Consider the following 12,094-nt stretch of genomic DNA (forward strand, 5'->3'; position numbering starts at 1 on the left):
CGGACCACAAAAATTTGGTCTATTTGCAGACAGCTCAGCGGCTAAATTCTCGCCAGGCCAGATGGTCCCTGTTCTTCTCCCGGTTCCACTTTTCCCTTCATTATCTCGCCGGGGAGAAGAATATCCGTGCTGACGCTCTCTCTCGCTCCCTTATGTCAACTGAGGAGGAGGAAGAGGAGCCTCGGCTTATTGTCCCTTCCGAGAGCCTGAGAACCGTAGCGCCGGTTTCGCTAGAGTCTGTGCCTCCGGGCAAGACTTTTGTGCCCATTAATTTGCGACCGGAGGTTCTCTCTTGGGCTCATTCGTCCAGGGTGGGTGGACACTTTGGGACAAAGAGGACATCTGAGCTACTGGCGAGGACGTACTGGTGGCCGCATATGGTCCGGGATGTCAGGGATTACGTTCTGGTGTGTCTCCTGCGCCAAAAATCTCCGCGTCAAAGGCCAGCTGGTTTGCTCTATCCCTTGCCGGTGGCAGATAGGCCCTGGGAGATGGTCGGGATGGACTTTGTTGTGGGTTTGCCCAAGTCTCGCGGCTGTACCATCATTTGGGTCATCACCGATCATTTCTCAAAAATGGTGCATTTGGTGCCGCTGCCGCGGTTACCTTCTGCACGGGCCTTGGCAGCGTTGTTCATTAGACATATCTTCCGCCTGCATGGTATGCCAGACAAAATTGTCAGTGACCGGGGTCCCCAGTTTGTGTCTCGGTTCTGGAGAGAGCTCTGTCGTCTTCTCAGTATTGAGTTGAATCTCTCTTCCGCTTATCATCCCGAGACGAATGGGTTGGTAGAGAGGGCCAACCAGACCTTGGTCACATACCTGCGACATTTTGTTTCAGCCAGGCAGGATGACTGGGCATCCTTGCTATCATGGGCAGAGTTTGCACTGAACAACGCCGTAGCCGACTCCACTGGACAAACCCCATTCCTCCTCAACTATGGTCAGCATCCACGGGTACCTGTGCTTATGCCCGTGTCTTCCGCCGACTCCAGGGTGGCAGACTGGGCTGTGGAGGCACGGGATATTTGGGACCGCACTCAGGATGCCATTCGGGCATCTAAGGAGAGAATGAGGTCCTCCGCTGATGCTCATCGGCACCCCGCTCCGACCTTTGCTCCTGGCGACTTGGTGTGGCTCTCCGCCCGTAACATCAGGCTGCGAGTTGAGTCCACTAAATTTGCTCCTCACTACTTGGGCCCATTCAAGGTCCTCGAGCAGGTTAATCCTGTGGTCTATCGTTTGGCCCTTCCGCCACGCCTGGGTATCACCGACACCTTTCATGTGTCCCTCTTGAAACCAGTGTATATGTCCCGGTTTTCCGAGTCATCTGCTGGGACATCGGGTTCGTCTACGGATGATTATGAGGTGAACGCTATTTTGGGGTGCAAGGTGGTGCGTGGTAAAAATTTTTATTTGGTGGACTGGAAGGGTTATGGCCCCGAGGACAGGTCCTGGGAGCCTGTTGAGCACATTCAGGCTCCGCAGCTCATTGCTGCCTTCGAACGTAGCGAGGCCCAAGGAGGGGGGGTAATGTTAGGAGTCGAGTTTCCTCTGCTGCACAGGGGGAATTCGATCCGTCTCCGCTGCGGTCTCCCATTCTCCTCCAGCCGCAGTGGAGTCTGCTCAGCAGGGACGTCGATCCCAGCGTCTCGCTCAGTCTGACTCTGTGCGAAGAGTTGCTGCTGCTTCCCCAGTCTCTGCCATTAAAGTCAGTGCTGGTCAGCAGCGAGCGGACTTCTCTGGGACTAAGTCCTTGTCTGCACGTACTGAGCATGCCCAGGGTAAGATCTCCCGTTGGAGATCGAGGGTCATGTGCTCAGGCTCTGCAGCACATTCCATTGGTCCTCTTGGCAGGTCTTGGAAGGGCAAAAGTGCTGTAGCCACTTCCTGTGCTGCAACTATATAAACTGCGCATGACCGCACGGCCATGCGCTAGTATTGTCTAATAATGTTATATGTGTGTGTGTGTGTAGATGAATGTATGTCGATGGATGAAAGCTCCTAAATATCCCTCCCTAGAGTTGTTGTCTGCTCGCGGATGTTGGTAGCTATCTAGCGCCCGACTAATCATCTGCACGATACACACATTGCAGCGTCCTCTTGCTGTGTCCGCCTGTACGGCGCCGTGCGCTTGCCTTGCGCTTTCCATACCCAAGCCAGTGTGGTTGGTGGCGTCCGTCAGTGCGGCATTGCTCGCACTCCTGTGCATTTATATATTTATTCTTAGTTTCCTTACACACCCAGTTGTGGTGTAGTGCCAGCGAGGGTCTAATCGGACTTCAATCCCAGTTGGGGTTAAGTACGCTGACTACTCGCTCGCGCTTTAGGTGCGGTACCGTGATCCTGTGACGCAACAGGATTGCTCCCTTCACGCTGGGTGAGGTTGAACCCACGTGTATATATTTTAGTGTACCGCCATATAGTCTGTATTTACTAGCAGCAGCTTTTCACCTGCACGGTGGACCCCGGACTGCGAACGCATCTATACCACCTTTCTTGGTGCGTTCCGCCAGTCCTAACACCTGGTTGCAGCCCTCAAGGAATGCAGTTTGACACCCCTGGTATAACATATAGAATGATCTGCGGGCAGTGTGGATAAAGGGGGGAGAAGTGAACAAGATTGAAATACTGTAGACCTTGTGCCTATTCACACTAGTTTAATTGTGAAAGATGCCCAGTTAGTTGTTCATGCATATAAATACTAGTAGGTACTGTTAGATAAAATTGTTGTATTCATTAACCCCTATTTCCACAAGAAAAAGTTATGCAATTATATACAAAAAAGAACAATGTAACTATATAGATCAGAGCAATAAAATAACAATTTAAAAGAATGTTTATGAGATCCTCCTTAATGTCTAATACAGGGTGTATCAGAGTCCCTCTTCCTTCTAATTTTTGGAAGTTCTTGCATTGTCCGCATAGGATTTATGATTTTCAGAGTCCCTTCATAAATTAAACAGGATGTGGCTCATTATGTCACACACCTCATGTCCAGATAAGGTATTCAAATATTAAAAATACATTTACAATGAATGTTTTTTTTTTCACAATTGAAAGCAATGAGAAAATGGAAAAATGCAGCAAAGAGGCTACGTGTAAACACAAACTAAGGGGTGAAGGAAGCTTATTTTTTCTCTTTTTTAAATTACCTTATATACAAGAACGAATGTTTTTACTTGTAAAATACATTTTATTTTCGGTTTTGGATGTTTTGTTGTCACTCCTTAAAAGTGGCGTAATACTCCCGACAACATTGATCCCAAAAGTGACCGGAGAGTCAGAGATGCATTCAGCCATCTTCCCCATGCTGTTCTCATTCCAATTTAGCGCTAGTTTCATCCATTTCAGCAATTGTCCTGCCCCCTCAGTCCTTCTGGAAAAGTCTGCTGAGCATGCGACCTGTTGACTCAAATATCGAGCACTCAAGTATTTCAGTGCTCTCTCATCGCTAATAATGACTGCTATCCGTGTGGGATTTTTGATGTTTAAAAGGGCTGTCCACTACTTAGACAACCCATTCTTATCATGATTGGTCTATTTAACCCCTTAAGAACCAGGGTTATTTCTGTTTTCGAGTTTCCATTTTTTGCTCCCCTTCTTTACACAGCCATAGCTTTTTTATTTTTCCGTCAATATGGCCATGTGAGGGCTTATTTTTTGCAGGACAAGTTGTACTTTTGAAAGGCACGATTGATTTTACCATACCATGGAAGGGAAAAAAATCCAAATGCGGTGAAATTGCAAGAAAAGTGCAATTCCACAACAGCTTTTGTTATTTTATTTTTTTTACCATGTTCACTAAATGCTAAAACTGACCTGACATTATGATTCTCCAGGTCATTACAAGCTAACAGACACTAAACATTTCTAAGTTCATTTTTCTTTAAGTGGTGAAAAAAAATTTCAAAATTTGTAAAAAAAAAAAATAATATGTTGCCATTTTTCGAGACCCATAGCGTCTCCATTTTTCGGGACCTGGGGCTGGATGAGGGCTTATTTTTTTGCGCACCGGTCTGACGTTTTTATTGATTCCATTTTGGTGTAGATACGATTTTTTGATTGCCCGTTAATGCATTTTTGCATTTTATTGCAATGTTGCAGCGACCAAAAAAAACATAATTCTGGCGTTTCAATTTTTTTTCTCGCTACACCGTTTACTGATTGGATAAATTCTTTTTATATATTGATAGAGCGGGCGATTCTGAATGCGGTGATCCCAAATATGTGTATATTTGTTTTTGTTTTTTTAATTTTTTCTTTTTTGAATGGGGCGAGAGGGGTTGACTTGAACTTTAATATTTTTAAAAACATTTTTTTTTTTTTAAACTATGTACTTGCTTCAATAGTCCCCATGGGAGACTAGAAGCTGCACTTGTCGGATTGCTTCTGCTACATAGAGCAGGGCTGCTCACTTGCTATGAGCGCCGACCGCTGGGCGATGCTCATAGCTATACGGCTATGACAACCACAGGAGTCTCCTGCTGACCCCGGGTTGTCATGCTAACCCATTGGCGACCCACGGTCATGTGGGAGGAGTGTCACTGGACGTTAAGGGGTTAAAATAAAAATATTTATAGTCATCTCCCATGCTGGAGGGGCTTCTTCGCTGTGTGGATTCTATGATGTTTCACAAGTTGTGATTTCGTCACAAAACGTTTTCCACATTCTGAACAGGAAAAGGTTTCTGCCCTATGTGGGTTCTCTGGTGTTTATCAAGAGTCGATTTCCGGTTAAAACATTTCCCACAATGAAAACATGAAAAAGGCTTTTCCCCTGTGTGGATTCTATGGTGACTAACAAGATTTGATTTTGTCACAAAACATTTTCCACATTCTGAACAAAAAAAAGGTTTCTCCCCTGTGTGGAGTCTCTGATGTTCAGTAAGATGTTTTTTCTCTATAAAACATTTCTCACATTCTAAACATGAAAAAGGCTTCTGCCCTGTGTGGGTTCTCTGGTGTCTAACAAGGAGATATTTCTCTCCAAAATATTTTCCACATTCTGAACAGAAAAAAGGCTTCTCCCCTGTGTGAATTCTCTGGTGCTTAAGCAAATCTGATTTATGGCTAAAACATTTTCCACATTCTGAACAAGAAAAAGGCTTCTCCCCTGTGTGAATTCTCTGGTGCTTAAGCAAAGCTGATTTATGGCTAAAACATTTTCCACATTCTGAACAGGAAAAAGGCTTCTCCCCTGTGTGGGTTCTCTGGTGCTTAACCAATTCTGATTTCCGGTTAAAACATTTCCCACATTCTGAACAGGAAAAAGGTTTCTCTCCTGTGTGAATTCTCTGGTGCTTAACCAAATCTGATTTCTGGTAAAAACATTTTCCACATTCTGAACAGGAAAAAGGCTTCTCCCCTGTGTGGGTTCTCTGGTGTCTAACAAGATGTGATTTCCTCACAAAACATTTCCCACATTCTGAACAGAAAAAAGGCTTCTCCCCTGTGTGAATTCTCTGGTGCTTAACCAAATCTGATTTCTCTACAAAATATTTTCCACATTCTGAACATGAAAAAGGCTTCTCCCCTGTGTGGGTTCTCTGGTGTCTAACAAGCTGTGATTTCTCTACAAAACCTTTTCCACATTCTGAACATGAAATAGGCTTCTCCCCTGTGTGGAGTCTCTGGTGTCTAACAAGAAGTGATTTTGTCACAAAATATTTTCCACATTCTGAACAGGAAAAAGGCTTCTCCTCTGTGTGAATTCTCTGGTGCTTAACCAAATCTGATTTATCTACAAAATATTTTCCACATTCTGAACAGGAAAAAGGTTTCTCCCCTGTGTGGAGTCTCTGGTGTCTAACAAGCTGTGATTTCTCTACAAAATATTTTCCACATTCTGAACATGAAATAGGCTTCTCTCCTGTGTGGAGTTTCTGGTGTCTAACAAGATGTGATTTCCTCACAAAATATTTTCCACATTCTGAACATGAAAAAGGCTTCTCCCCTGTGTGGAGTCTCTGGTGTCTAACAAGAAGTGATTTTGTCACAAAACATTTTCCACATTCTGAACAGAAAAAAGGCTTCTCCCCTGTGTGGAGTCTCTGATGTTCGATAAGATGTGATTTGTGTACAAAACATTTCTCACATTCTAAACATGAAAAAGGCTTCCCCCCTGTGTGAGTTCTATGGTGGCTATCACGATGCGCTTTTTTATTAAAACATTTCCCATATTCTGAACATGAAAAAGGCTTCTCCCCTGTGTGGATTCTCTGGTGATTATCAAGATTAAATTTCTGGATAAAGCATTTCCCACATTCTGAACAGGAAAAAGGCTTTTCTCCTGTGTGGATTCTTTGGTGTTTATCAAGATGATGTTTCCAGTTAAAACATTTCCCACATTCTGAACATGAAAAAGACTTCTGTGCTTTAGGAGCAGTTTGTTTTTTAATGCCTCGTTTGGGTCTTTGATTTTCCTTAGTAGTCGGTAGTGAATCAGATGACAGATCTTTGCTGTGAAAGGATGATAGTATATCTGGAGTAATGGCATTCACTTCAATTGTATCCTGTGAGATCTCAGGATCATCTGATTTTAAAATTGAAGATGTCAGCTGTCCCTCTGATCTCCAGGTACAGTCATCTGTCAAGAATAAAACCAATTATTTTTCAATAAAATATCCTTGAACTTTATATTTTTGGACATTTCTCTTAAAAAACGGTCTGTAAAAATGGTAAGTTGATGTATATACTCAAGTATAAGTAGAGGTTTGCAGCACATTTTTTTGTGCTGAAATCACTCCCCTCAGCTTATACTCGAGTGAGGTGTTTAGAACATAGAGGTAGAGAGGCAGCAGCAGAGCAGCGGGTCACAGAGGTAGGAGCCGGCTGCTGCAGCTAACTCCGGTGCCCGCTGCTAAAAAGAAATGAATATTCATTTCTCTGTAAAAGCTCGTGCAGTGTCAACTGCAGCAGCCTGTCCTGCAGCTGCTGGGAGGTCACGTGTGCCGCTACTTAACAGAGATGAATATTCATTCTGAATATTAATTTCTCTTAAGTAGCGGCACACATGACCACCTGGCAGATGACACTGTGTGTGCTACTTAATACTCACTGCCCCACACACATAGTTCTGGCATTGGGAGCGGTGAGTATTCCGGAAGCTGTGCTCTGCTTGTGAGCAGCGCATGACGTCCCTGCCATGCAATGCTTACAAGCATAAAGCAGCTGCTGGCATCGAGACAAGACGCTGCGAGGAAGTGAAGGAAGGTAAGTGTAATGGTTTATTTTTTTATGTTTTTTGATGGGGCCAATCATATGAGGATAATATTGGGGCCATGCATGCAAGGATAGGGATGGGGCCATGCATGCAAGGGTAGGGATGGGGCCGTGCATACAAGGATAGGGATGAGGACCCTTGCATACAAGGATAGGGATGAGGAGCCACGCATACAAGGATAGTGATGGGGCCATGCATACAAGCATAGGGATGGGAGCCAATCATACCAGGATAGGGATAAGGAGCCTTGCATACAAGAATAGGGATGAGGGGACAATGCATACCCGGCTTATACTCGAGTCAATACGTTTCCCAGTTTTTTGTTTTTTTAGGTAAAATTTTGTGACTCGGCTTATACTCGAGTATATACAGTATGTAAAAATAGCTTTATTGATTTATTCTCATTTGCACAAGGAAAGACTGGAAGCAATGGGATGAAACTGAGGTGGAGGAGACACAGATTGGATATTAGAAAAAAACCTTTTGACAGTGAGGGTGATCAATGAGTGGAACAGGCTGCCACGAGAGGTGGCGAGTTCTTCTTCAATGGAAATGTTCAAATAGCAATATGACTTTTATAAACCAATCCATCTATATCCACTTTCACAAAGTCAAATCTTCCCATCGCTTCTGAGCCTTTTAGTTTGCCCAAATCAAAATTAGGACCCATGTAGTTGTCATTATTATTGTGAGAAGAACCCACTTAATTTACAGTGGGTGTCTCTTGGAGCACAATCTGGGCACTATGTGGTGAGTAATAAAATGGTATATTCGCAGTTTTCACTCCAAAATCCACTGCGCGCTAATTTTTGGAAAGTGGCTGTGGAGTCAAAATAGTCACTACTATAGATTAATTCACTGAAGGTTAATGTAGCACCCCAGGTAATCGGTTGCTACAGTGATGTTGCTTTTCCTTCGGGGAAGGTAATGTCATGATCAGAGGAAAGGGAGTTCTCTTCACCAGGTAAGGCACCCACATGCAACAAATTCTGAATCCAGGCCAGGAGGGGGAGCTCAATACCCGGATTCAGGGGAGCATCCCCCAGCTATGTATCCTGACCTGGAGGAGGAGTTAGGTTAGTTGGAGAGGAACAATGAAGTGGACGGATGTCTAGGAGAGACGCAGAGCAGGAGAGAGGTCTGACAGCCTCAAGGGAGCTGCAGCCTCTGGGAAAGGAGAAAGAACCTGGAGGGTTGGATGTGGAGTATCTGGAGAGGAAAGGAGCAAAGGTTATGAACAGGGCTCAGAGGAGAACTGTGACCAGGCACCCTCAGAGCCGAAGCGCAGGAACCAGGTACCGGGAGCCCGAGGCTATTGTGGAACTCTAGGATACAGAGCAGAACCGGAGGGCCAGGAACTGTATGTAATTGGCCCACACCTCGCCTGAGATGCAGCAGCACCTAAGGAGCCCGGGGCATGATAGAGTCCCTGTAAAACGGCTTGAGCTGCCCATCGTTCAGGTACCTGTCCCAGGACAGGGGGAAAGTGGAGGACCCTGTAGGAAACTTCAGGCAGCAGGGACTTCATCTTCAAGAGGCGCTAGAGGAAAGGCTCACAGACCTCACCTGGAGAAGGGGACCCTCCATTGCCTCTGAGCTGGCCGGGCCATACCACCACCCATGCCTGGTGCCCTGGACTGTGGCCAGCCAAATGCAGTAAACCAGGTAAAGACTTACAACTTGTGTCCTATCTTTATTCACCGGCACATATCATCCACACCTTACATCTTCGGACCCTGCTTCACCTGTAGAAAGTGTAACATCAGTACTGCCACAACATCCCCCAGAGGACTCCTTTAATGCAGCGTCTGTCCCACTATTGACCGAACTCCACAGGTGGATACAGAGTACCCCACTGCCCTGGGAGTGACTCATTATCATTTCCAAAATGGAGTCACTTTATGAGGTTTTAAACTGCTCTGGTTTTCTGCATTTTGTCATATTAAGGCTTGTGAAAATGGGGTGTACCATCTCTCCTGGGATCCGCACCTGCCACCTCTACTTCTGTCACCAGGCATGGCCTCATTCATTCTGCAGGCAGCACTGGGGATGGAGGAGATATCGGAACCAGAAGCTCTGGATGGTGCAGGCTCTGTTCAGCCACTTGCTGTGAACTGTAGTACCATTGTCACGCCGTTCTGTCTGTATCTAGTTTTCAGCGTGACAATGTATATGTTTGCGTTAACTCTTTACTCTTTTCCCCCTAATTTGAGCTGGGATACTGTTGGCTGTTACCTGGATGGAGCCTTCTCAGTTCCCTACTCTGCGGCACAGCCGTACATGGGTATAGGTCTTTTCTATTGCTTATCTTCCTCATGTGCGGTCCTTGGTTGCCACTGTGGAAGCTGTCCACGGGTTGCGAGGTCATTTGCAGCTGATGCATGACTTTCCACGTGGGTCAGTGCATGCATTCGCAGCCAGGTGCCCTAAGCCACAGTACCTGCACTTATTGTGCTTTAATGGTTTCTGTTTGTGCTTAGGGCGTGCGCGGCCATGCCTCCCCTGCTTTTATCAGGATTAGGGTGTGTACTTGAAATGCTGTCCCCAGCCAATTGCTAAGGGGCAGCTCCTATATAAAGTTCCCCTGCTCCTAAACTTTGCTATGTGTGTTTGTGTTCCTGCACCTCTCCTGTCTATGTTTTGGTACCAAAGTCCTTGCCTTGATTCCTGTTTTGTCCTGTTCTGGCACCTGTCCTGGAGGCGGTATATCCAGGCCAGAACCCTTGATCCTGTACCTGAACCTGTCTGAACTGTGTCTGCTGTGATTATGTTCCTGGAATCCCTCTGCATCTGGAGCCTCACACCCAGTGACTTTGAGTCTCTTGTAACCGGTGTTTCTGCTGAGCATCTACTACTCTTTGCTCTGACTACCATGCGATGTTAACCCTGTCTGGCTCACGTCCAGTAGGCGGTGCTTGCACCATCACGCTTGAGTTCCTTCCTAGGTCCGATGCCAGCAGCCTGACGACTGCAGTCTAGAACCTTATGACCGCTGCCTGGAGTTTGGAGCCTGATAACTGTGGTGGTGCCTGTAGGTTGTTTCGGGTGTCCGGAACCGAACAACTCCTGTCTAATGTCTGCCGGTGACCCTGGGTCCAGATGTCCTGATGTCCTGTATGTACACTGATGTCCTGCCTGTGTCCTGATGATCTCATGGACCCTGATGTCCTGGAATCCTGTCTGTACATTGATGTCCTGTGTCCTTGTGTAACTGATGACCTGGGGTGCCACGCCAGTGTCCCAGCTGCTGACTTGGTCTGCCACGTCAGTGTCCCAGATGTCTATCCAATGTCCTGATGACCTCGTGTATCCTGATGTAACTGATGACCTGGGCTGCCACGCCAGTGTCCCAGCTGATGACTTGGTCTGCCACGTCAGTGTCCCAGATGTCTATCCGATGGCCTCGTGTACCCTGATGTCCCAATGACCTCATGTGTCCTGACAACCATCCAGTCAGGCATTATGGGTGTGTGTGCTGTCCATCTGGAGTAATCCGCTTCCTGCTTTTGCCAATTGGAAAGCACTCCACCCTACTAAAGCTCAAAGCAAATTGCAGGAAGATGCCAGATACAGCCTTGTTCTCCTCTGGTTCAGTCCTCTGTGCTAAGCTGCTGTGACCCCTTAATCTTGCTTCTTATGATTTTGTATTTTCTCTGCCCTCATGGCTCTGACCCAACTACTTGACTATTCATCATTCCAACTCACTCCACAGAACAGCAGGTTTCACCATGGCCCAAGCTTAGGGATCTCTGTGTAAGAACAGATCCACGTAAAGAATGTTGAGCAAGGCAATCCTTGGGATCTACAAAGCTGAGTAGATAGTGCCAAGCCTGATTGTGGTAGCCATATTTTGAGCTGCCAGGTAACCAATACATTGTGTCTGGAATCTATTCCAACAAGATATGCATTCAAATAGCTAAATGGCTCTCCTTCCCTTCTTATCCCTGCCATGTGCCCAGACAGTAGTGTACAACCATATACAGGGTATTGTTGGATTCAAGAGACGATGAAAATAATTTGTGAGATCCATTTGTTTCCTATTATCCTTTGTGAAGAATTCCAAAGTTATCACCACAAAAAGCGACATGTCAGGTGTGAAATATGGGAGTATTTTGGGCAGTAACTACTGTAGTCAAAAACTGTGACTATGGACAATAACACATCTATCAAAATGTTCAAACTCAGCAGTCTCCATCAGTAAAATATGAGTAGTGGTATCAACTCTCTGGAGTAATTAGAGTATGGAGCTCGGTGGCTCTTGGCAATCTAAACTATAGTAAGGGCCAATATTTTCTATCAGATGAGTTTCAAGAAACAATATTAGACATTTAAAGAGAACTTTTTATAATACTGCAGAGCTGGGGCATCTTCAAATTAGATCTCACTCATTTGGAAGAGGTAATGGAGACTTTAAAAAAAAAAAAAAAAAAATACCAGGGAGTTCCAAACTTACAAACTCACCTAACTGAGGCAGGCTGATCCTACCACAATCAAAATATCAACCAGAATGAACATAGAACAAAAAATATGTTACATCTCCCCAAAAAAAGTATGTACGAGGGGAGAACTCCAACACTAAACTGGAGTTGCACTCATTTATGGTGGACTATTGGAGCTACTATGAGTCCTGACATGAAGAGTAGAGAAAGTATTAGCACCCCCATTTCAGGAGAGATTGTGCAGTAATCTGAATTTCTTATGATTGAAAACATAATGTAATTTATGACATGGAGTGAATCTATGAAACCAGGACTCGAGCCAACACATCTCCTGCAGGCGGAAATAAATGTATATTACAGCCATGAACCACGCACAGCTTAGAGATATATCATGGCACAGGTGTAATGTTTTTTATGTAGTTTATGACAATC

General features: G+C 45.3%; 1 protein-coding gene across 1 annotated transcript in view; it reads right to left on the reverse strand.

The window, feature by feature from the left end:
- Positions 1–2,639: 2,639 nt before the first annotated feature.
- Positions 2,640–12,094, reverse strand: part of LOC138663193 (zinc finger protein 420-like) — a 46,867-nt gene continuing 37,412 nt past the window's right edge. The window contains exon 7 of the mRNA XM_069749347.1: positions 2,640–6,587. Coding sequence (XP_069605448.1) covers positions 4,651–6,587 — 1,937 coding nt within the window. The 3' untranslated portion in view covers positions 2,640–4,650. The remainder of the gene's footprint in view (positions 6,588–12,094) is intronic.

This window comes from Ranitomeya imitator, chromosome 2 (genome assembly GCF_032444005.1).
Source record: "Ranitomeya imitator isolate aRanImi1 chromosome 2, aRanImi1.pri, whole genome shotgun sequence".
In the NCBI taxonomy this organism is placed as follows: Eukaryota; Metazoa; Chordata; class Amphibia; order Anura; family Dendrobatidae; genus Ranitomeya; species Ranitomeya imitator.